This window comes from Martes martes (genome assembly GCF_963455335.1).
Source record: "Martes martes genome assembly, chromosome: 8".
NCBI classification, from domain to species: domain Eukaryota; kingdom Metazoa; phylum Chordata; class Mammalia; order Carnivora; family Mustelidae; genus Martes; species Martes martes.
Window position 1 is genome coordinate 60,530,914 of NC_137895.1, and position 22,583 is coordinate 60,553,496.

General features: G+C 34.9%; 1 protein-coding gene across 1 annotated transcript in view; it reads left to right on the plus strand.

Annotated features, from left to right (window-relative positions):
* PIK3C2G (phosphatidylinositol-4-phosphate 3-kinase catalytic subunit type 2 gamma) overlaps positions 1-22,583 on the plus strand; it is a 343,791-nt gene that overhangs the window by 11,540 nt on the left and 309,668 nt on the right. The window contains exons 2-3 of the mRNA XM_080811598.1: positions 15,747-16,504; positions 21,624-21,706. Of these exons, the coding sequence (XP_080667724.1) occupies positions 15,827-16,504; positions 21,624-21,706 (761 nt within the window). The 5' untranslated portion in view covers positions 15,747-15,826. The remainder of the gene's footprint in view (positions 1-15,746; positions 16,505-21,623; positions 21,707-22,583) is intronic.

The following is a 22,583-nucleotide window of genomic DNA, read 5'->3' on the forward strand; positions in this document are numbered from 1 at the left end:
TTGCTCCCTCAGCTTTACTCAGCCACACAATTCTTCTCAAACTGTGTCCTGGAAAGCTACTACCATGTAATGAGATTTCATTTGTGTGATAAAGCTATTTATTGCTTTAGTTTCCAATGCATATTAGAATTCCCCCAAAAGAAAAATTTGGTATTGGCTTGTGTCTGCTACTTATTTCAGATATTTACAGAGAAGGTAACCTTTTGCATGTATGGAAAATTTTGCGAAGCTATGTTAGTATATTTAACAATGAAGCTTAAACTAGATGGAAATAAATATGATCAATATTTATTTATATAAAATATCAATTTTTATATTTATTTTAAAATGCCTAGATTCATGTTTTTTAAAAAGGTAAAATAGATAAAAATTTATATATTGGAGGATATGATAGAAAAGCAATTTGCTTTAGTTTCATGAAATTATGTTTAGCCCCTGGAATTGTCTTATTATTGTTTCCCAAGAAAATATTTAAGGGTTAAGTTCCTAGGTCAGATAAAACAAAGTAGTCCAAATGATTTTGGATCAGGATACGATGAAATTAAGCTTAGTTATATAGCTATTTGTGGTTTTACTCTAATTCTAGGCAGTTTGAAATGACAGAGAACAATCTGTTGCTGGTACTTTATAATATAAATGCATGATGTTTCATAAATAAATTCCTTTTAAAGAATAGTCTCATATTCTAAAAATGTGACTTGATATGCCTGAAATTGATTACTATAAACATACTAATATATTGTTATTTAAACAATCTCAAGATACTTAAACAGCTCATTTTAAAAACCAGATCAGAATTAACTAGTGCTTTGTATTCTGTGCCTCCTCAATGTAAGAAGAGTGACAGAAACTCCAAGTTGCAAAATATAGAGGGAAGCACTTTTTTCCAGATGAGGGTTAATCTACACAAGATGTGTTGTTGAAGTCTTTCGCCTTCCTTTACTCCCTTTTCCTAAAGGGAAATCTGGCTCTCCCCAGGACCTGCTCCTTTGTAGTCCTCCTGTGGAAGCTATTCATTCTCCCATGCCCACTTACCAAGAAACAGGAGGCAAGGCCGATGTTCATCCAGATTGCTTACAGGTCCTTCATTTCTAAAATTTTATTCTTTTTTTTAAAAAAAGATTTATTTATTTATTTTTGAGAGAGAGAGAACGTGGGGATGGGTGGGTAGGATTAGGGGCAGAGAGAGAGGAAGAGCGGAATGTGTGGCTCCTCACTGAGTGCAGAGCCTGAGGGCCCTTCATGAGGCTCCATCTCCCAACCCTGAGATCATAACCTGAGCCAAAACCAAGAGTCGGCGGCTCAACAGACTGTGCCACCCAGGTGCCCCTCTAACACTTTATTCTTAAACAACAACAATTCATAGGTAAAGTCTACTCTTCAGAATCCCATGACATCTTGTTCTATTGCCTACATCCCTCCTACTTACTAACATCCACTGACCTTGTTTCTCCACATCTACTAGGGACTTCTTCATTAGCTTTAAATTCTGTATCAGAAAGCACAATATGCTTGGCTGCCTTGTGTGTGTGTGTGTGTGTGTGTGTGTGTGTGTGTGTGATGCTAGCAGCCACCAGTGCTTGATGCCAAGTTTTTATAATTCATGACTTGTTGTAAACTATTGATAACCCAATTTATCATTCTTTCTTCATTTATTACCTGCAATATTTCTACAAAGAGAAATTTCACCTTAGTTATACAGGAATCATTTCATATTAAAAAAGACAAAACAAATGTTTTATGATGCACTTTCTTAACCCTGTGTTCTAAAAAGGCAATTAGTTGTATGTGTGTATGTGTGCCATTATGAATGTATGCATTTAAACACATATGGTATGTTTTCATCCATTTCAGTTATTACACTTTTTGGCCAATGAGAGCTTTTTCAAGTTGGCTTTCATTTCCTGTTGGTGCACACTTATATCCTCTGATAGCTTCCTTACTAACTACACTAAATGGATCTCTTAAACTCACCTTGTGCGTTATTTTCTCTACATCAGAAATGAACTGGTCCCCCAAGTGGCCCTGCTTTTAATGAGTAGTATTTCAATATCACAGCCTGGATATTAGTGATGCTCACTGCTATTTAGATGGGCATTTTTTTCTAGGCCTTTCCAAGGAAGAATGCTGTAGATAGGTAGATAGACATGAGAAAAAGAGATCATTTTTTTTTTTTTTAAACTTCATGAGTTCACTCTGATGCTTCCAGTTCTGATCCTATACTAGAGAGAACTCATTCTCAAGGGCACAGGGGATCCTAGAATATTCATTTGTTTTATCCAGCATTACACACTTTTCATTCTCTTATTTTTTCTTAAGACCTACTCAAAGGAGCTGAGTGAATTACTGCTTCAACTGCTTTATCATGTTTAAATAAAAATTTAATAATACTTAGAAATCAAAACATGCTTGAAACCAGGTCTCAGCGACTTGCTAGAAATTATCTCTGATGCATTGCACATTCCTTTTTTTTTTTTTACAAGATTTTATTTATTTATTTATTTGAAATGTAAGGGGAGCACAGAGGGAGTGAGGGAGAAGCAGACTTCCCACTGACTAGAGAGCCCAATGTGGATCTCAACCCCAGGACCCTGAGATCACAACCCAAGCTGAAGACAGATGCTTAACCCACCGTGCCACCCAGGCACCCTTGTGTCACACATTCTAAACAAAAACATACCCAAAATGTAAATCTTAAATATGTTATTCATGAATTTACTTCTGCTTTTTCTAAGGCAAAATAAGCTTAACAGTATTCTACATAAACTGCCCCAAAACAAAACAGAGCCCATGTCTATTAAAATTATTCTCATATTGTATAGAAGTATAAATTTTTGTCTGCAAACTACTTGAAAGAGCTCTGTTTTATCATTTTTGTATTCTAAGTGTTTTTGCACAGTGCCTGAGACACAACAATATACTTAAAAAAGAGGTACTGAATAAATACATGTACAAAAAGTAAATGCAGTTGACCTTTTAACAGCATGGGTTTGAACTGCATGATTATATACAGATCTTTTCAATAAAGAAAATTTTTTTGAGACTTGTGACAATTTGGAAAAATTTACATTTGAACTGTATAGCCTAAAAATGACGAAAAAATAAGAAAAAGTTTGGTATATTATGAATGCATAAAATATATGTAGAATGTAGATATAGGTATTTTTATTACTACCATAAAATATACACAAATCTGTTATAAAATGTTAAAATTTATCAAAATCTACACACACACTTGCAGACCATACATGGCTCTATTCAGTTGAGAGGAATGTAAACAAATGTAAAACATGCAATATTAAATCATAATTGCTTAAAATGAACTATAGTACATACTACCTTACTGTGATAATTTCGTAGCGACTTTCTCTTGTTATTGTGGTAAGCTCAAGTGTTGCAAATATCCACTTAAAATGCCATGTGATGCTAGTCATTTCCACGTGAGCAATTTCTCTCTCTAGTAAATTGCATATTGCAGCAAAAAGTGGTTTCTTGAGGTTCTCGAATATTCTTCACCATATTTAGTGTAATATTGTCAGCCTTGAATAACATCATGGGACCCATACAAAGTGTCACTACCGATGCTGGAAGTTTGCCCAAGAAGCAGAAAAAAGTCCTGACGTTACAAAAAAACGTTGAATTGCTTCATATGTACTGTAGATGGAGGTCTGTAGCTGCAGTTGCCCATCATTTAGAAATAAATGAATCCAGCATAAAAACTATTGTAAATAAAGGAAAAGGAAATTCATGAATCGATGATGGCAGCCACACTAGTAGGCCTAAAAACCTTGCACTTGTTGTGAAATATCTTTTGTATCCCATTGAAAATGCAGCTTTTATGTGGGTGCAGGTTTGCTAAAAGAAAGCCATACTTATATGCCTAATATAGGCAATATATACAACTGAGCCTATTATGACTCAAGAAAAAGCAAAGTCATTATATGACAACTTAAGGCAAAAGAAAGGTGGAGGATCTAAAGCTAGAGAATTTAATGTCAGCAAAGGATGGTTTGATAATTTTAGAAAGAAGTTTGTTTTTAAAAAATGTCAAGATAACAAGAGAAGCAGCTTCTGATGATTAAGAGGGAGCAGTCCCCAGATGGCATTAAGAAAATCACTGAGGAGAAAAGATATCTGTCTGGACTGGTTTTTAATGCAGATGAAAGTGTCCTATTCTGGGGGAAAAATACCACAAAGGACATTTATTAGTAGAGAAGAGAAGCAAGCCCCAGGATTTAAGGCAGGAAGGGCTGGCAGGCTAACACTACTATTTTGTGCAAATGTAGAACTTCCCTTATCTATTAAGCTTCTAACCCAAAGCTTTGAAGAGAAAAGACAAACATCAGTTATCTATCTTTTGCTGGTATGACAAGAAGGGCTGGACAAAAAGAACCCTTTTTTTTCTGGATTAGTACCATTGATGCTTTGACCCTGATGTCAGGAAGTACCTAAAGTTCTACTGATATTGGACAATGCTTCTGGCCACCCAGAACCCCATGAACTCAACACGAAGGGCATCAAAGTGGTCTACTTGCTCCCAAACAAAAAGTCTCTATAATCAGAGAATAATAAGGACCTTTAAGGCTCATTACACATAGTGCATATGGAAAGGATTGTCAACACTATGGAAGAGAACATTAATAGATAGAACAGCATGAAAATCTGGAAGGATTACACCATTAAAGATTCCATTGCTGTTACAGAAAAAGCCATGAAAACCATAATTCTCAAAGCAGTAAATCCCTGCTGGAGAAAACTGTGTCCAGATGTTGTGCAAGAGTTCTGAGGATTTATGACAGAACCAATCAAGGAAATCATAGCCTTGTGGATATGGTAAAAAAAGGTGTAGGATGAAGGGTTTCAAGATATCGATTTTGGAGAAATTCAAAAGCTAAGCAGAGGAATTAAGAGAAGACATCTTGATGGAGATAAGTGCTTCCAAACCAGTGCCATATGATGAGGAAGAAAATATAGAAGCAAAAAACAAATTAACATTAGATACTCTAGCTAATGAAGGGTTCCAATTATTCAAGTCTACTTTTGACTTCTTTTATGACATGGGCCCTTCTATAATACATCTGCTGGAAGTAAAGCAAATGATAAAGAGGGATTGGTACTGTATAGAAACATTTTTAGAGACATGAAAAAGCAAAGTCAGAAATTACTGTGTATTTTTGTAAAATTACACCAAGTGTGCCTGAATCTCCTGCCTCTGCTTCCACCTCCTCCACCTGTCCCCTCTGCCATGCCCGAGGTGGCAACACCAACTCTTCTCCTTCCCTTCCTCCCCTGCCTCAACAGCTTCTCAATATGAAGACGATGAGGATGAAGACCTTTATGATGATCTACTTCCACTTAATGGATAATATGTAATCATCCTGCCATACAGTTAACAAACTTATCTGTTGTGTGTGTCTTTGTGTGGAAATCTAATAACTATATGGCAAGACGGTATGAGACATTCTTGTGTCAATAAGTATTCATTGTGTAGAACATTGTGTATAAGACTTGTATGGAAGTAGTTAGCCTGTCCTTACAGTGGCATAGTGTGAGTGATATTTAACATAAAATAATCATGTGTTAGTTTTCTTACCATTTTATAACTTTACTTTTAAAAAAATCACGTTACCATACAGTAAGTCTCTCTCGTAATTGGAGAAAGTGGGTATCAGCCTATCATCACAGGTAAATGGTTTTTTAAAAATGTAACAATGGAGGCGCCTGGGTGGCTTAGTCAGTTAAGTGTCTCATTCATTTATTTCGGCTCAGGTCATGATTCCATGGGTCATGGTACATTGGGCTCTGGGGTCAGCATGGAGTCTGCTAGAGATTTTCTCCCTCTGCCCCTCCCCCAATTCCCATGCCTGCATGCACTTTCTCTCCCTTGCTCTCTCTCAAACAAATGAATGACTTTTTTAAAGAAGTGACAGTGAAAAAAATAACAATGTTTCCTATACTGTATTATGACTATGAATATAATGTTGTAGGCTATAAAAATTTTATAATGACTCATTCATCAGTGTATAGGCTAGGCTACCATGAAGCTATTGTTTGATTACACTAGGCTATCATAAAGCCATCATATTGCTGCATCTTTGTTTTCAATCATTGTACCTGTAATAAATATGAATTTGTTTTTCACATTATCTTTTATTTTTGATGTCTAGTCTTAGTAATATATATAACACTTACAGTGTTTTATATTACATAAGACAATATTGATGTAAGTTGTGACAGATAATTCAGTTTTTAAACAAATGACCTAAACTTTTTGTATCAATAAATACAGTACAGTATGTGAATGTATTTTTCTCTTCCTTATGATTTTCTTGATAACGATATGTGTTAATCGACCACTTACATTACTGACAAGGCTTCCAGTCAACACTAGGCTATTAATAGATATTTGGGGGGAATCAAAAGCTACATGTGGATTTCTGACTACAGAAGGAGTCAGCGTCCCTAACCACTTCATTGTTCAAGCGTCAGCTGTAGATGAATTCATTTATTTAAGCCAATATCTCCCCAAAATAAGAATAAATAAGAAATTCAGATTTTTCATTTGTAAGAAGCTTAGGCAGTCTAATGAGAAGAGAGGCTCCTATTGGATTAAACATATATTAAAAAATGTTAATTGTTCATGTAAAAAGGTACATAGTAGAGACTATTGGAGATTAATATTTTCCCCAAGCACCTCTTGCCTTCACTTAGGTGAAAATAATGTCAGGACTCATGATAATAATAATAATAATACATTTACCTCATTATCACCCAATTCCAAATTAGACATAATGTAAATTTCATATATATATATATATATATATATATGGTCTTCTCTATGTTTATACAGAAAATTGAGCTGAGAAAGTTCAAATTTATGTCTAGCTAAAATATAAGTGTCTCTGTGCATCTGCATGATATATGTAATTGGTTCGGCAGATGAAGAAAGATGGGAATTTCAATTAGCAATAATCGCGCCTCGGATAAACCTCATTGGCTACGATACTGCCACTGCGCAAAGCTGAAAGATGGGAATTTCAGATGATCCTTCCAGCCCAGAGTTTTCTTAGGAACCAGGTTAGCTCCATAGTCTATAGACCCTCCCTCCACCTTACTGACTATACAAATGGTTTAACTTGATTAGACTTTGACATGTCTTATGTTGGCATGATCTTTATCTTCTTTAACATTTATATATATTTAAAAACTGGTACGTTTTCAATGCCTAAAATTTGCTATCTGATATAAAACCATTTTTCTTCAGTCTTGTAATATATTTCTCTCACCCTCTTTTCATGTCTCCCCTACAGACATACTAATTCAATAGTATTGCCAGGACTTTTTGAACCAAGAACAGACACCTTCAGACATTTTCTTTGTTCCTTTGTAAAACAAACATTTTTTGTTCCCATTTTGAACACTGGAGCTATTTGGATGATATCTACACCTTTGTAGATTTAGAAAATGGAAGCAGCTGGCAAGTGCTCCCCTTTCTCTGATAGGTGCCTAAATTCTGTCTGTACTTCCTCCTGGGGCCAGATGAGTAATTAACCCTCAATAAAAAGTTGATCTCTGAAAAGCTGAACTGAATGGAAGGTTACAAAGTACATTGTCACTATTAACAAACATCTTTTAAACATCCTATTTGAACTTAGCTGAACATAACAACAAAGAATAAAGGACTGTTTTTGTTCTGTCTGCTGTACTTTTAGTCTCTGATTTTCTGATCAATTTAGGAAGCGGCTTCCAGTTTGCATATTGTATTGATTTTATATTGCTACTGTAACAATTGATTACAAACTTAGTGCCTCCAAACAAAATAATTTGTCATACAACTCTGTTGGTCAGAAATACAGCATCGGTCTCATTGTGCTAAAATCAAAGTGTTGGAAAGGCTGTGTTCCTTTCCAGAAGCTTTTAGGGGAAAATCAGTTTCGTTGTCCTTTCTATCTTCTAAAGGCTGTTTGAATTCCTTGGCTTATGGCCCCTTTTCTTCCATGTTCAAAGCCAGCAAAAGCAGGTTGAGTCTCTCAAATCACATCACTCTGACTACCCCTGTTGCCCCCTCTTGCATTTTTAAAGATCGTGGTGATTATGCCGAGCCCACTCAGGTAATCTCCTGATTTTAAGGTCAGCTGATTAGAAAACCTAATCCCTCTGCAACTTTTAATTCCTCTTTGCCACATAACCTAACATATGCACCGGTTTCATGTGGTAAGACATGGACATATTTGGGAGGGGAGTATTATTCTGCCTATTACACATTTCTCTCTTTGATTCTGAAGAATCTTACTTAAGTCAGGAATCAACAGCCATGTCTTCTCAATTATGTTGTAATCGCTTTTAATCTGTAGGTACAGTTCTGCCTCAAAATCAAGGCATATGAGTTTCAATTATTTTATTCATTACTTCATAATGCAGAGTGTACACACTTGCCAGCTGGTACTAAATAATGTTTCTATTTGTTTATAAGCTAAGAAATAATTTAGCTTCTAGATTGTGATGGTAAGGATGGGATTTAAAATTATTAGAAATTCCTTAAAATTGCCAAATTTAATATTGAAAAAATGAATCTGAAAGAAGTTTTGTTTTTATTACATTTTCAATATAGATAAGTATTTCTCATTCTCCTTTATCTCATGATAATGAGATTTTTCAGGGAAACCTCTAACCCATTTCAAGTTTTAGTACTCTGAGAAATGCTTGAAAAAGTATAGTTATTAATAAAAACTTAAAAGTTTTCAACTCTTTTCAGTAGAGATTCTTTGAGTTGAGTTAGTACTGTGTTGCAGTGCCTAAATTCAGGCATCCTCTAGATATGATATTAGTATGCCATGATCACCAAATGTCTCTCTTTAATCCTTGCTTAAAACAAATCTGTAAACACAAAATTGGAGACATTGGGTAAGTTAATTCACCTTTCTGTGTTTCAGTTTTCTCATTTGTTAAGTGGCAATAATAATATCAAATGTTGAGATGAGAAATAAATGTGCTAATACATGTAAGCACGTACATGTATATAGAGTAGTAGCACAGAGTTGGTCTCAAAAATAATAAGTATCCCTATTATTATTAACAACAACAAATGCTACAGCCTAAAGGAATCTTTAACTTCAGGATCAGACCAGTGATACTTTTAAAGACTTCCTTTAATGGCTCTACAAAATTAAAAAATAATTTTAAAAAGCCCAATCAGTTCTTTGAAGCCACAAAATATTATGTCACTTCATCTTTGTTATGTATAAAGAAAAAAAATCACATTTTTTTCACTTTTTGAAATTTTTAATTTGTTTAATTTTTTTAATAATTTTATTCTTTTTCATCATGGTAAGTATACTCTTTAATCCCTATCCTCTATTTCTCCCAACTCCCCACTGGAGTTCCTTCAGTAACTTTCGGTTTGTTCTCTATAGTTAAGAATCTGTTTCTTGGTTTATCTCTCTCTCTCTCTCTCTCTATATATATATATATATATTTCCCCCCACTCTGGTTATTTGTTTTGTTTCTTCCACATAAGAGTGAAATCATGTGGTATTTGTCTTTCTCTGAGTGATTTATTTTGCTTAGCATTACGTTCCCTAGGTTTATCCATATTGTTACAAATAGTATTCCTACGTGTGTGTGTAGATAGATGATAGATAGATAGATAGATAGATAGATAGATATCACCTTTGCTTTATGTATTCCCCTATTGATTGATACTTGGCTGCTTCCATATCTTGGCAATTGTAAATAATGCAATGATGCAATCAACATAGGGGGGCACTTATCCCTTTGAATTAGTGTTATTTGTATTTGGGGTGTAAATATCCAGTAGTTCATTTACTGGATCATAGGGTGGTTCTATTTTTAACCTTCTGAGGAATCACCATACTGTTTTCCATAGTGGCACACCAGTTTGCATTCCCACCAACACTGCAAGAGGGTTTTTTCCTCCATGTCTTTGCCAATATGTGTTTCTTGTGGTTTTGATTTTAGCCATTCTGACAGGTGCAAGGTGATAACCTCATTGTAGTTTTGAATTGCATTTCCCTGGTGATGAGTGATCTTGAGCCTCTTTTCATGTGTCTGTTATCCATTTGTATGTCTTCTTTGGAGAAATGTCTCTTTGTGTCTTCTGTCCATTTTTTAATTGGATTATTTGTTTTTTGACTGTTGAGTTGTGTCGGTTCTCTATATATTTTGGTACTAACCCTTTATCAGATAGGTCATTTGCAAAGATCTTCTCCCATTCAGTAGGTTACCTTTTATTTTTATTGACTGTTCCCTTCACTGTGCAGAAACATTTTATTATGTCATTGTCCTAATAATTTATTTTTGCTTTTGTTTCCCATTGCCTCAGAAGACATATCTAGAAAAATGTTGCTATAGCCGATGTCAGAGAGATTACTGTCTGTGCTCTCTTCAAGAATTTTTATGGTTTTAGGTCTCACATTTAGATCTTTAATCCACTTTGAGTTTATTTTTGTGTATGATAAAAGAAAGTGGTCCAATTTTATTATTTTTGCATGTGGCTGTCTGGTTTTCCCAACACCATTTGTTGAAGATATGGCCTTTTCCCCATTGAATAGTCATTCCTCCTTTGTCAAACATTAATTGACCATATAGTTGTGGGTTTATTTCTAGGTTTGCTGTTCTATTCCATTGATCTATGTGTCCATTTTTATGTCAGTACTGTACTCTTTTAATTACTACTGCTTTGTAATGTAACTTAAAATCTGGAATTGTGATACGTTCAGCTTTGTTTTTCTTTTCAAGATTGTTTTGGTTATTCAAGGTCTTTTGTGGTTCCATACAAATTTTAGGATTTTTTTTTTTCTAGTTCCTTGAAGAATGTTATTGGTATTTTGATAGGAATTAAATTAAATGTGTAGATTGCTTTGGGTAGTATAGACCATTTTAAAAAATATTTTATTTATTTATTTGAGAGAGACAAAGATAGTGAAAGAGAGCACAAGTAGGAAGGAGAGGGAGAAGCAAGCTCCCCACTGAGCAGGGAGCCTGACACAGGGCTTGATCCCGGGACCCCAGATCATGACCTGAGCCAAAGGCACCTGGCTGACTGGCTGAGCCACCCAGGTGCCCCATTATAGACCTTCTAACAGTATTTGTTCTTCCAATGCATGAGCATTTAATGTCTTTCCATTTCTTTGTGTCATCTGGAATTCCTTTCATCAGTGTCTTACAGTTTTCAGGGCACAGATCTTTCACCTCTTTAGTTAAGTTTGTTCCTAGATATTTTGTTGGTTTTGTTGCAATTTTAAGTGGGACTGTTTTCTTGATTTCACTTTTTGCTGCTTCATTATTAGTGTATAGGAATGCAACAGATTTCTGTACATTGATTTTTGTATCCTGTGACTTTACTGAATCCATTTATCAGTTCCAGGAGTTTTTTGGTGGAGTCTTTAGGGTTTTCTATATATAGTATCACGTAATCTGCAAATAGTGAGAGTTTTACATTTTCCTTACCAATTTGGATGCCTTTTTTTTCTCTATGTTATAGTCTAATTGCTGTACCTAGAACTTCCAGTGCTATGACAAATAAAAATGTTGAGAGTGGACATCCTTAACTTGTTCCTGACCTTAGGGGGAAAGCTCTCAGTTTTTCCCTATTGAGTATGCTGTTGGCTGTGGGTTTTTCATAGAAGGCCTTTATCTTGTTGAGGTCTATTCCTTCCAGACCTATTTGCAGAGGCTTTTTATCATGAATGTGTTGTACTTTGTCTAATTTTTTTCTGCATCTACTAAAACGATCATGTGGTTTTTATTCTTTCTCTTATTAATGTGACATATTGCATTGAATGTTTTGTGAATATTGAACCACACTGTATCCTGGGAATAAATCCATTCGGTCATGGCATATGGTTTTTTTTAATGTATTGTTGAACTTGCTTTGGTAATATTTTGTTAAGGATGTTTGCATCTATATTTATAAGAAATATTGGTCTGTTGTTCTCTTTTTTTAAAAAAAGATTTATTTAAGAAAAAGAGAGAACACAAGCAGGGGGAGGGACACAGGGTGAGGGAGAGAAAATCCTCAAGCTGACTCCCCACTGAGTATGAAACACATCACAGGGCATGATCCCAGGACCTTGAAATCATGACCTGAACTGAAATCAAGAATCAGAGACTTAACAGACTGAGCCACCCAGGTGCCTATATAGTTCTCTTTTTTGTTGTTGTCTTTATCTGGATGATACTGGTCTCAAAGAATGAATATGGAAGTTTTCATTCCTCTTGTATTTTTTGGAATAGTTTGAGAAGAACAGGTATTAACTCTTCTTTAAAAGTTTGGTAGAATTCACCATGAAGCCATCTGGTTCAGGACTTTTGTTTTTTGGGAGTTCTTTGATTACTGATTTAATTTCATTGCTGGTAATTGGTCTGTTAAATTTTCTATTTCTTCCTACTTTAGTTTTGATTGGTTATATGTTTCTAGGAGTTTATCCATTTCTTCTAAGTTGTCTAGCTTGTTGGCACAAAGGTTTTCATAACATTCTCTTAAAACTGTATTTTTGTAATGTTGGTTGTTCTTTCTCCTCTTTCATTAGTGATTTTGTTTATTTGGGTACTCTCTCTTTTTTGTTTTTTGGAGAGTCTTGCTAGAGGCTTATCAATTTTGGTGATTTTCCATTTTGCTGGGTTTGGTTTTTACTTGTCAATTTATTAAAATCATCTTAATGTAGCCAAATCTCCCCTATTTAAGGTAAGACAGAGCAGATTGGGCTAAGAAAGATAGGATATTAACTCTAGTTGTCAGAATTAAAGTCACACCTACTGACAAATCCTGAGTTTCATGACAGAGTCCGATGAGGAAGTCTCGTTTTTGTTTTAATATTTATTTATTACTATTATATATTTATTTTTACTTTTATTATTTTATTATTTATTATTTTTTATTATCATGTTTAGTATTTATTAATTTTAGAGAGAGAGAGTGAGAGAATGGCGGGGAGACCCAGAGAGAGAGGGAGAGAGAATCTCAACCAGGCTCCATGCCCAGTGTGGAGCCCAACTTAAGGCTCGATCCCACAATCCCAAGATCATGACCTGAGCCAAAACCAAGAATTAGATGCTTAACTGACTGTGCCATCCAGGTGCCCTGAGTTTCATTTGTTTTAATGAACTGTACATTCATTATTAGCATGAAGATTAAAAAATGGCAATTCCTGAAAAAGAGTGTGGCTAGGTAATGTGACCTATGAATTAGAATAGTTTGGAATAGCATTTTATAGATTGATTTTTGGGTTAACACTTTATTCTATACACTTCTTAGTTACAGCTCTTGAAAGTCTTTCCCAAATCTATAGTATAATTCTTGATTGCATTGAACTGAAATTTTTGGCCAAATCTATCACTTCAATTTCTTGAGCAAAGCAGTATAATAAATCTAATTCATTTATTTCTTAGGTGATTACGAGTTTTAAATAAATCTTAGTGCCAACAGAATAATAATCAACTGCCATTGAAAAATATTGATAATTATATTTGATAGTGAGCCACTATCATAATTATCCCCCTTTTTTAGTCTTTAACACACAAACATATATTTGTTAAGGGAATTAATAAAGTCATAAAAATGACACAAATACTTTTTAATTTCATTTTCTTATAATTCAATTATAATTTTCTAAAATTTTTTAAAGATTATTTATTTATTTATTTCACAGAGAGAGATCATAAGTAGGCAGAGAGGCAAGCAGAGAGAGAGAGGAAGAAGCAGACTCCCTGCTGAGCAGAGAGCCCAATGCGGGAACTCGATCCCAGGACCCTGAGATCATGACCTGAGCCGAAGGCTGAGGCTTAACCCACTGAGCCACCCAGGAGCCCCTATAATTTTTTAACTTATCAAATCATCAGTTCAACAAATACAAATGTACAATTACTATGAGTAAAGCAAAATACTAGGTACTGAGCTATAAGTGAGAAAGATTAACATGGTCTCATGATATAATGGAAAAGTGAAATCTTACATAGATAGCATCTATAGATGTTATCCTGAGGCAGTAGGAAAACCACTGAAAAGCTATATCCAGAAGACATACTTGCTTAGTTTCTAAATACATCACTAAAATATAAGGGAAAAAATGGATTACAGAACACAGGAATGGATGCAGAAAATATAGAGGCAGTTTCAGAGACAACACCACATTCCACAGAAGGAATAAAACCTTTAGACTAGCATCGTGACAGCAGTAGACAGAAGATTTTCTATAGGAACTGGTAGTTTATTTGATATAGGAGAATAAAGATGAGGTAAGATTCAAAGATGAAACTCTGGCTTCTGGTCTGAGCAATTGAGTGGATGTCATTTTCTGTCACAGAAAAATGGAATAGGAGCAGGTTCTTGGGTGAACTATGATACAAGTTTTGAACTTTCAAAGTGGAGACATTGAGAAGGTAATAATAAGAACAGTCTAGTTGGAGTCATTAACATATAAATCAAGCCACAGGAAGTAAGAAATAATTTACAAGGAGAGAATAATTGAGAAGAAAAGAAGCTCTGACAAGGGTCAGGTGGAAAATGAGTAATAGGCAAATGAGTTTTGTTTTTTTTTTAAGATTTTATTTATTTATTTGTCAGAGAGAGAGAGAGAGAGAGAGTGTGAGTAAGTGAGCACAGGCAGCCAGAGTGGCAGAGGGAGAAGCAAGCTCCCTGTGGAACAAGGAGCCCAATGTGGGACTCAATCCCAGGACGCTGGGATCACGACCTGAGCCGAAGGCAGCTGCCTAACCAACTGAGCCACCCAGGCATCCGGGCAAATGAGTTTTTGATAAAGAATAAACAAAGAAGGACTTAGAGAGTACAGTATCAAAGAGAGTCAAAGTAAGAAAGCAAAAAAACTTAAAATGAGAAGTATGGTGAATGGAATCAAGTATGGTAGAGAGATAAAGTAAAATAGAAACTGATGAATTTTGGGGCGCCTGGGTGGCTCAATAGGTTAAGTGTCTGGTTTCTGCTCAGGTCATAATCCCAGGGTCCTTTGATGGAGCCCCAGAAAGGGTTCCCTGCTGAGTGAGGAGCTTGCTTCTCTCTCTCCCTCTGCCTGCATCTTCCTTCTCTCTCATTCTCTCTCTCTCTCTCTCTCTCTCTTTCTCTCTGTCAAATAAATAAATAAAATCTTTAAACAAAAAAAAAGAAACTGATGAGTGTCAACTGAATTTACTGACATGAAGCTCATTGGTGAACCTATTGAAAGTCATTTTGGAGAAGTAGTGAAAGAAGTTTACAATTATTTAAAGAGTTTTGGGAAGAGGACGAAAGAGTCTAGCCAACCTACAAGATAATTGGTTATGGAAAGGAGAAAAAAGTTAAGACTATGTCTAGGAATGAGTAACTGCTGATCAAGAAAAGACTGTAGCTAATAGAAGACTTTAACCTGCTAGCATACTTACAGATGATTGAATAAGAGGGCGATGTTATGTGGAGGAAAGCAGATCTTCAGTAGGAAAAGGAGTTTCAAAGGGGAATATTAAGTTTTGAATGATTCATGAAATTCCTGTCTTAATTCAGGTAGACTTATTTTTCTCTTATAGGAGTTTCACAAATATAAAGTCAATACTCCCCCAAGAGACTTTAATGTTGTGAACCCTGATGGAGTTTTAGATTATCCATGAATCTTTTCATTTGCTAAGGAGAAGCTTTAAAACAATTGTTTATATGTATTCATCATATTTATTTTTTGCAAGTTCTTTTATTTCTAATTAATCGAAGAATTTTTTGTTTCTTTTTGTGTTTTCTCTAGGAAAATTCCTCTCCTCTTTTATAATATCATCAGGTAGACATCTGAGCAGAATCAACACTCTCAATTACATAAAATAAACAATGGCATATTATTGGAAAACAGATCTAAATACCAGTGAATCACATCAAGAGCAGCATGAGCACCAAGAATTTCACTCCATAAATCAGTTCCTTTTCCCTAGCCAAGTCGGTCTGGGTTTTGATCAGCTAGTAGATGAGATCAGTAATAAAATTCCACTCTGTCAGACTGAAATGGAAGAAAACACTGTTTTTGTACCCAGTGCACCAAGCGGGAACTCAAGAAAGCATTCATTAGATGAAACACACCAAATACCTTTGAATGAATTCACTTCTAAAAGCTCAGAACTCTCTTGTCACCAGGTTAGGAAAATACCGGTAATTGGTTTTAGGAGCTCTGTGCTACCAAAACCTGAAAACACAAACAAAGAAACCTCTTGGGGAAACCCCATAGGAAAACATCATGGTACTGATGATTACAGGTTCAAGATTTTAGCTTCATCACCTACTAGTCTGGATAAAATTAATTCACAGAGAGAATTAGAAAATGAAAATCACAACTACCACATAGGATTTGAAAGCAGCATCCCTTCTATGTATCCATCCCTCTCAACTGACTTCATACCAAAAGAAGAGAATAAAAGATGTAGAAATATGGACATTGTGGAACGTTCTCTGATGCCTTTTGAAGGGTCTTCTTTACCCAGGACCTGGGAAAATACATGGCCAAAGAATAGAAAGGTATGTATCATATATGTTGACCTAAAAAAAAAAAAAAAAAGAATCTGAAAGAATCATTCAGTAATGCATTGGATTAATTTGGTGATGAGGGTCACTCATCTTGAACAGGAAAATGTATTAATATTATTTGTGGAAAAAATAATTTATTATTCACAAATCCTGCATTCCTAAATTAAGGACCTTTTTCTGAAGAAAGAAAAATAAAAATTTTATATCATTTTTAAAGTTCCAGTTTGGTCACAACTAAATAAAATGTTAAAGCCCTTACATTTTATTGGATAAAAATATCATAATTGGAGGTTTTGATGAAAGTACTTTTGATTCTTATTGTGTTATTATGCACACACAGAAACATACATACATCTCATTAGATTTATATTTTGAGTCATACTGTCATAAATTAAAACTTTATGTCATTATGGTAGGAAAAATGTCCTTTTGCCCAGGGTCTCCTAAATTATACTGTTGGCAGGCATCTTCTACTGGGATTATTCCAAGAGTAGGAAATTATGCAATCATTGTGCAATTCATCCTTATGGTTTCATCAGTAGTTCTCCAATCAATTAAGTCACCAGAGCATTTTTTGTATAATATTTGAGTATTTCTCTGCTTACACTGAGTCTAGACACAAGTGAAACTGGAAGTAAACAGTGGAAAAAAAAAAAAAAAAGAAAAAAAGAGAAAAAGAAACATTATTGCAGCTACAATTTCCAGGGTGAAGCAAAAGGATTCCTCATTTATTCAATAACTATCATATTCTTAAAATAAACATGATATACTAGGCATAATGAACGCAAAGAAAAGACATGATACTTGATTTCAGAAATAGCATATTGCTCAAATTAACTTGTCAACAAATAATGTCAACAGAGTAAAATAACAGAATGAGTCCATAGGAGAAGAAATACCTAATTCTGTCTGAAGCATATGCAGAGGAGGTAGCAACTCAACTCATCTGAATTAAAAGTGATTTTAGAAACATCTATTTCTAATCAGGGCAGAATAACAAGCACTAAACTGATTCCAGGCACTGAACACAAGGCAGTACAGGACCTGACCCTAGAAGGGAAACACCAATGTGTTGCATGATCATCCTCATTTCTGCTTTGGGGCAGGATAGTAGAGCCCCATTTGAGCAGCAGTATCACTACTCTTGAGAAGGCAGAGCCTGTGTTCCAGAGTAGAATACATTTCCAGCTACGCAATGGGTGGGAGTCAGAAATTTGCATGGCAGTTGCTATTGATTTTTGGTCAAGCAATTGTCTTCACTACACACAAATGTAAGTTACACAGTGCCGAAGTTCTAACCTAGCAAGAGAAGACACTGAGCTGAGTACTTCAGGCATTCAGCTGAGATTACCCAAAGCTATCCCTTAAGAGTATAAAACAACAACTCTAGAGTGAATGCTGCACCTACCAAAATAGAAGTACCCTAACAAAAAATAAAATAAAGGCTGAAGAGATCAAAGTGATGAGGGAGCAGGAGGCTGACTGAGGACAAAGCAAAAGCTGGCACCTTGCACCCCTCTCCATCCGCTCCCCTCGGTGATGTGTGTGGCATTCCTCAGGCACCCGTGACCCCCATAAATGAGAAACAAATAGTTAACTTGCAGAGGTCACAATCCTGCAAGACAGGAATCTCCCAACTATCTTGATGTTAATGGCTTGCTAAAAGACAACATTAATCAAGCTGGGAGACCTCTGGTTTCCCAGCACCTTGTGCCTCCTTTAGCATATGAAAACTCCGTTCAAACCTCCGTTTCCCTCACCTTCCCCCAACCGCAGGGTACATAACCTGCCATCCCTCACAACCTGGGGCAGCAGTTCTTCCTGCCCACGGGTCCTGTCCCCGTGCTTTAATAAACCACCATTTTGGGGCACCTGGGTGGCTCAGTGGGTTAAAGCCTCTGCCTTCGGCTCAGGTCATGATCTCAGGGTCCTGAGATCGAGCCCCAAATCGGGCTCTCTGCTCAGCAGGGAGCCTGCTTCCCTTCCTCTCTCTCTGCCTGCCTCTCTGCCTACTTGTGATTTCTGTCTGTCCAATAAATAAAATATTTAAAAAAAAAAAAAAAAACCACCATTTTGCACCAAAGATGTCTCAAGAATTCTTTCTTGGTCATCGGCTCCGGACCTCAGCCCACCGAACCTCACCTAGGTTCTAGAACTTCATCAAAAGGATCTAACTGCCTACCAGAGAAAAATTATATACTTTGAAAACAGGACAACACAATTTACAACGTGTCATCTATGTTGAACATGTAATAATAATAAGTGCACAGATATGTAATGAAGCAAGAAATTTTTGCCCCAAATCAAGAAAATAACCCAGTGATTTTACAAAGAGATTCTGACACAGTCCAGATGTTGAAATTAACAGAATGAGACTTTAAGGTGGTTATAAAAGAATGTTGAACCAGATGAAGTAAAAGATGGGCATAATGAGTAGACCAACGAAGAATCTCAAGAGAAAGTTAGAAACTACAAAAAATAAAATAAAATAAAGACTATGAAATCTAGTACTGAAAATATAATACCTGAAATGAAAAATCACCCAGTGATGACAGATCTAAAAAGTTCAACAATTCCCAAACAGAATAAATACAAAGACAGCCAGATGTAAGACAAATCATATTCAAACATCTGTGAACAAAATGTAAAGAGAAAATCATAAAAGAGAGCAGCAAGGAAAAACAGAGTTCACACCGTGGAACAACAATCTGAATTAAAGCAAGTTTCTATCAGAAATAATAAAAGCCAGACAACAATGGAGTGCATTTTAAAAGATATATATATATACCTATATTTTTATGTGTGTGTGTGTGTGTGTATCTGTATGTAGATACACACACACACACACACACACATCTACATACTTTTATATCCATTGAGTATACATTTCAAAACTTAAAATGAAATAGATGCATAAACAAATGTTGAGAGAAATTAGTCAGCTAACATGCACACAGAAATACTAAAGTGTTTTGGATGCAAGCAAAATGATACCAGATGGAATCTAGAAATGAACAAAGTGGGATGCCTGAATGGCTCAGTCAGTTAAGTGCCTGCCTTTGGCTCAGGTCACGATCCTAGAGTCCTGGGATCAAGTCCTACATGGGGCTCCTTGCTCAGTGGGGAGCCTGCTTCTCCCTCAGCCTGGTCTGCCTGCCATTCCCACTGCTTGTATACTCTCTCTCTGACAAATGAAATCTTAAAAAAAAAGAAAAAAGAAATGAACAAAGAGCATTACAAATGGTAAATATATTAGTAACTATGAAAACCGACTTTTAAGTTAATTTTTGATAGTTGTTTAAACCAAAACAATAGCATTTTATTGAGTTATTTTACATATATGTCAATAGATGAAAAATATATGACAAGAACAGCATAAAGGATGGAAGGGGTAAATGTTATTTGCTCTTGTGAATTCTTACATTATAAATGCAGGGGTACAGTATTAACTCTAAGTACACTGTGATATGTTAAGGATGCCTATTGTCATTTCTAAGCTAAGACAGCCACTGGAAAAATAATAGTGAGAAGGAAAACCAAAAATCCAACAAAGGAATTACATGAAATGAGAAAAAACAAACAAACAAACAAAAAACAGGGAAGGAAAAATAGAAGGATAAAATAGAATAGAAACAAATAGAAACAAAAATGAGTACGGCAGTCTCAAATCCAACAATATCCATAAGTATACTGAATATAAATAGAATAAACATTTCAAGTAAAAAGGGGAAATTGACAAACTAGATAAAAAAAGAAAAATTTAACTACTATCTACAAGAGACAAACTCAAGAAAGGCAAAAATAAGTTGAAAGTAAAAGAAATAAAAAGATATAATATTCAATCAGCAAACAAAAAGCTGATTATTAACAGCAGAAGAAGTACAGTTCCAAGCAGAGTATTATTAGTATTAGTATTATTATCATTTCATAATGATGACATGGTCAATCAGGAAGATACAATAAATTTAAACATGTTATGTACCTAATAACAGCTTCAATACTCACAAAGCAAAAATTGCTTCTTTTAAAGTTAATCATACACCCACTTCTGACTGAGCCCTTTATGGATTTATTCATAAATAAAACACAGGTCCATACAAATATTCATAGATGAAAATTAATAGTTTTCTTTATAAAAACTACGAGCTACTCAAATACCCATCCACAGGAAGATAGATAAACAAATTGTAAAATTGTCATCAATAGAATAGTACTCACTGGCAATAAAAAATGAACTATTGATGTGTGGTAACACAGATAAATTTAAAAACATCTATCATTGAAGTGAAAGAAACCAGAAAGAAAGGGCACATATACTTCATCTATGATGTTAGCCATCTGAATAACTGTAGTTACCAAATGGATGTACAGTTTGACAGAAGGATGTTTGAGGGCACTTTCTAATGTGATGGAGATGTTCTGTATTTTTATTGTGATACTAATAGTATGGTTGTCTACATTCCTCAAACTTAAATTACATATTTAAGATTTATACATTGTCTATATACATTACTTCACTTAAAATATCCAAAAAATAAAAATAAAAAAAACAGAATGAATTGAAGGGATGCAGGATGAGATGCCCCAAATTGTGCCTCTTTGGCATAAAGATTATTTCAAGTTAAAAGTAATAAATATCCAGCAGACACTGGAAAAACTCCCCACTTCCTCGGTAACTTCTTGAATTTAGGTAAGAAAGGAGACCCTGTAACGGGAAGGGAGCTAATAACAGAGACTCTCCTTTACCTCAGGAATTTACCCACATAATAGGGCAACCTTTCTTTTCAAACATCTTTCCCCTTCTTGCTAATGGCTTTCCTCCCCTTTGTGTCCTCGGGCCCTTCCCCCTCTCCCTAGCTCTAATAAGCTTCCAGTTGCCTCATTGTTTTTGTAATCTCCTGTCTGTGTGGAGTCCCCATACACAGGCCTGTGAAATTTGATTTTCTCCTGTTAGTCTGTCTCCTGTCAATCTAAGTCCAGCCAGAAGGACCGTAGGGCAGAGGAAGGCCTTCCTTCCTTGACAGAATCTTTAAAACAAAATTAAAATTGTAGATTGTATTAATGTCTTCTCCACACCAAACTATATTAATTTAACAGTTTTTGTTTTAAGCTGACAGGTTATTCTCTTCAGCTAGTCGAAGTACCTCAAGGCAGTAATAAGACTCTGGCCTCCTTCTGTGACAAAGTAAAAAAGTGAGTGTTGCTATTTCATTAAACTTTGAAATTTGTCTATTTTAATAAATTTGTCTATTTTAATTTAACATCACTGAACTGATTAATTTTGAATCTAAAATGTCAGAGGTTTTTTTTTTTTAGAATTTTTAACGTAATGAAAAATATAAATTTGTGACAAATTAGTTCATTAACTTCTGGCATTGTTTTTGTTGTTTTTAGTCAAATAATTTTATTCTCTTAAAAATTCAGTTAAAGCTAAATGTTTCATAATTTCAGACCTGCCCTTGCTATTTGTTGATTATTTAGTTTGCAGTGAATTAATTTCTCATTTAATGACATAACTGATTGACTTCTCTGGTTATGTCACAAAATAGCATAGATTTATCCTTCTTACCTGGGATATACTATTTTAAATGGTGAGAGTGCCCTCCTCTTAATAATGTAATCTTTCCTTGAATGAACTGCCAAAATAAATGAGCAAAGTGCATGGGTGTTTGTCCATTGAAAAACAATCTGTTCACTAGGGGATATTATAAAAACATCACTGGTCCTCTTTTTGCTCATTTAAAATGAACTTATAATTATAGATGCCTTTTTTTAGGACCAATTTCTCATTTGCAGCTAAAATTTATATAATGCCATCTCTTCTATTGCTAAGGTTCCCTAATGTTTTGAAAAATTAATGCATTTACATTTTGTTCTCTTGATGTCTATCTATTTATAGCTGTTTAAAAAATAATAAATATACATATAAATGAACTATAACTTATTTATCAGCTATAGCAGCTTACTACTAAATGATCATTTGGGATTAATCATTAATTTAAAAGGCTATTTGAAAGCCTAATAAATAGTCCATGTATGAGAGATATTTAAATGTAGAACAAACAGAAAA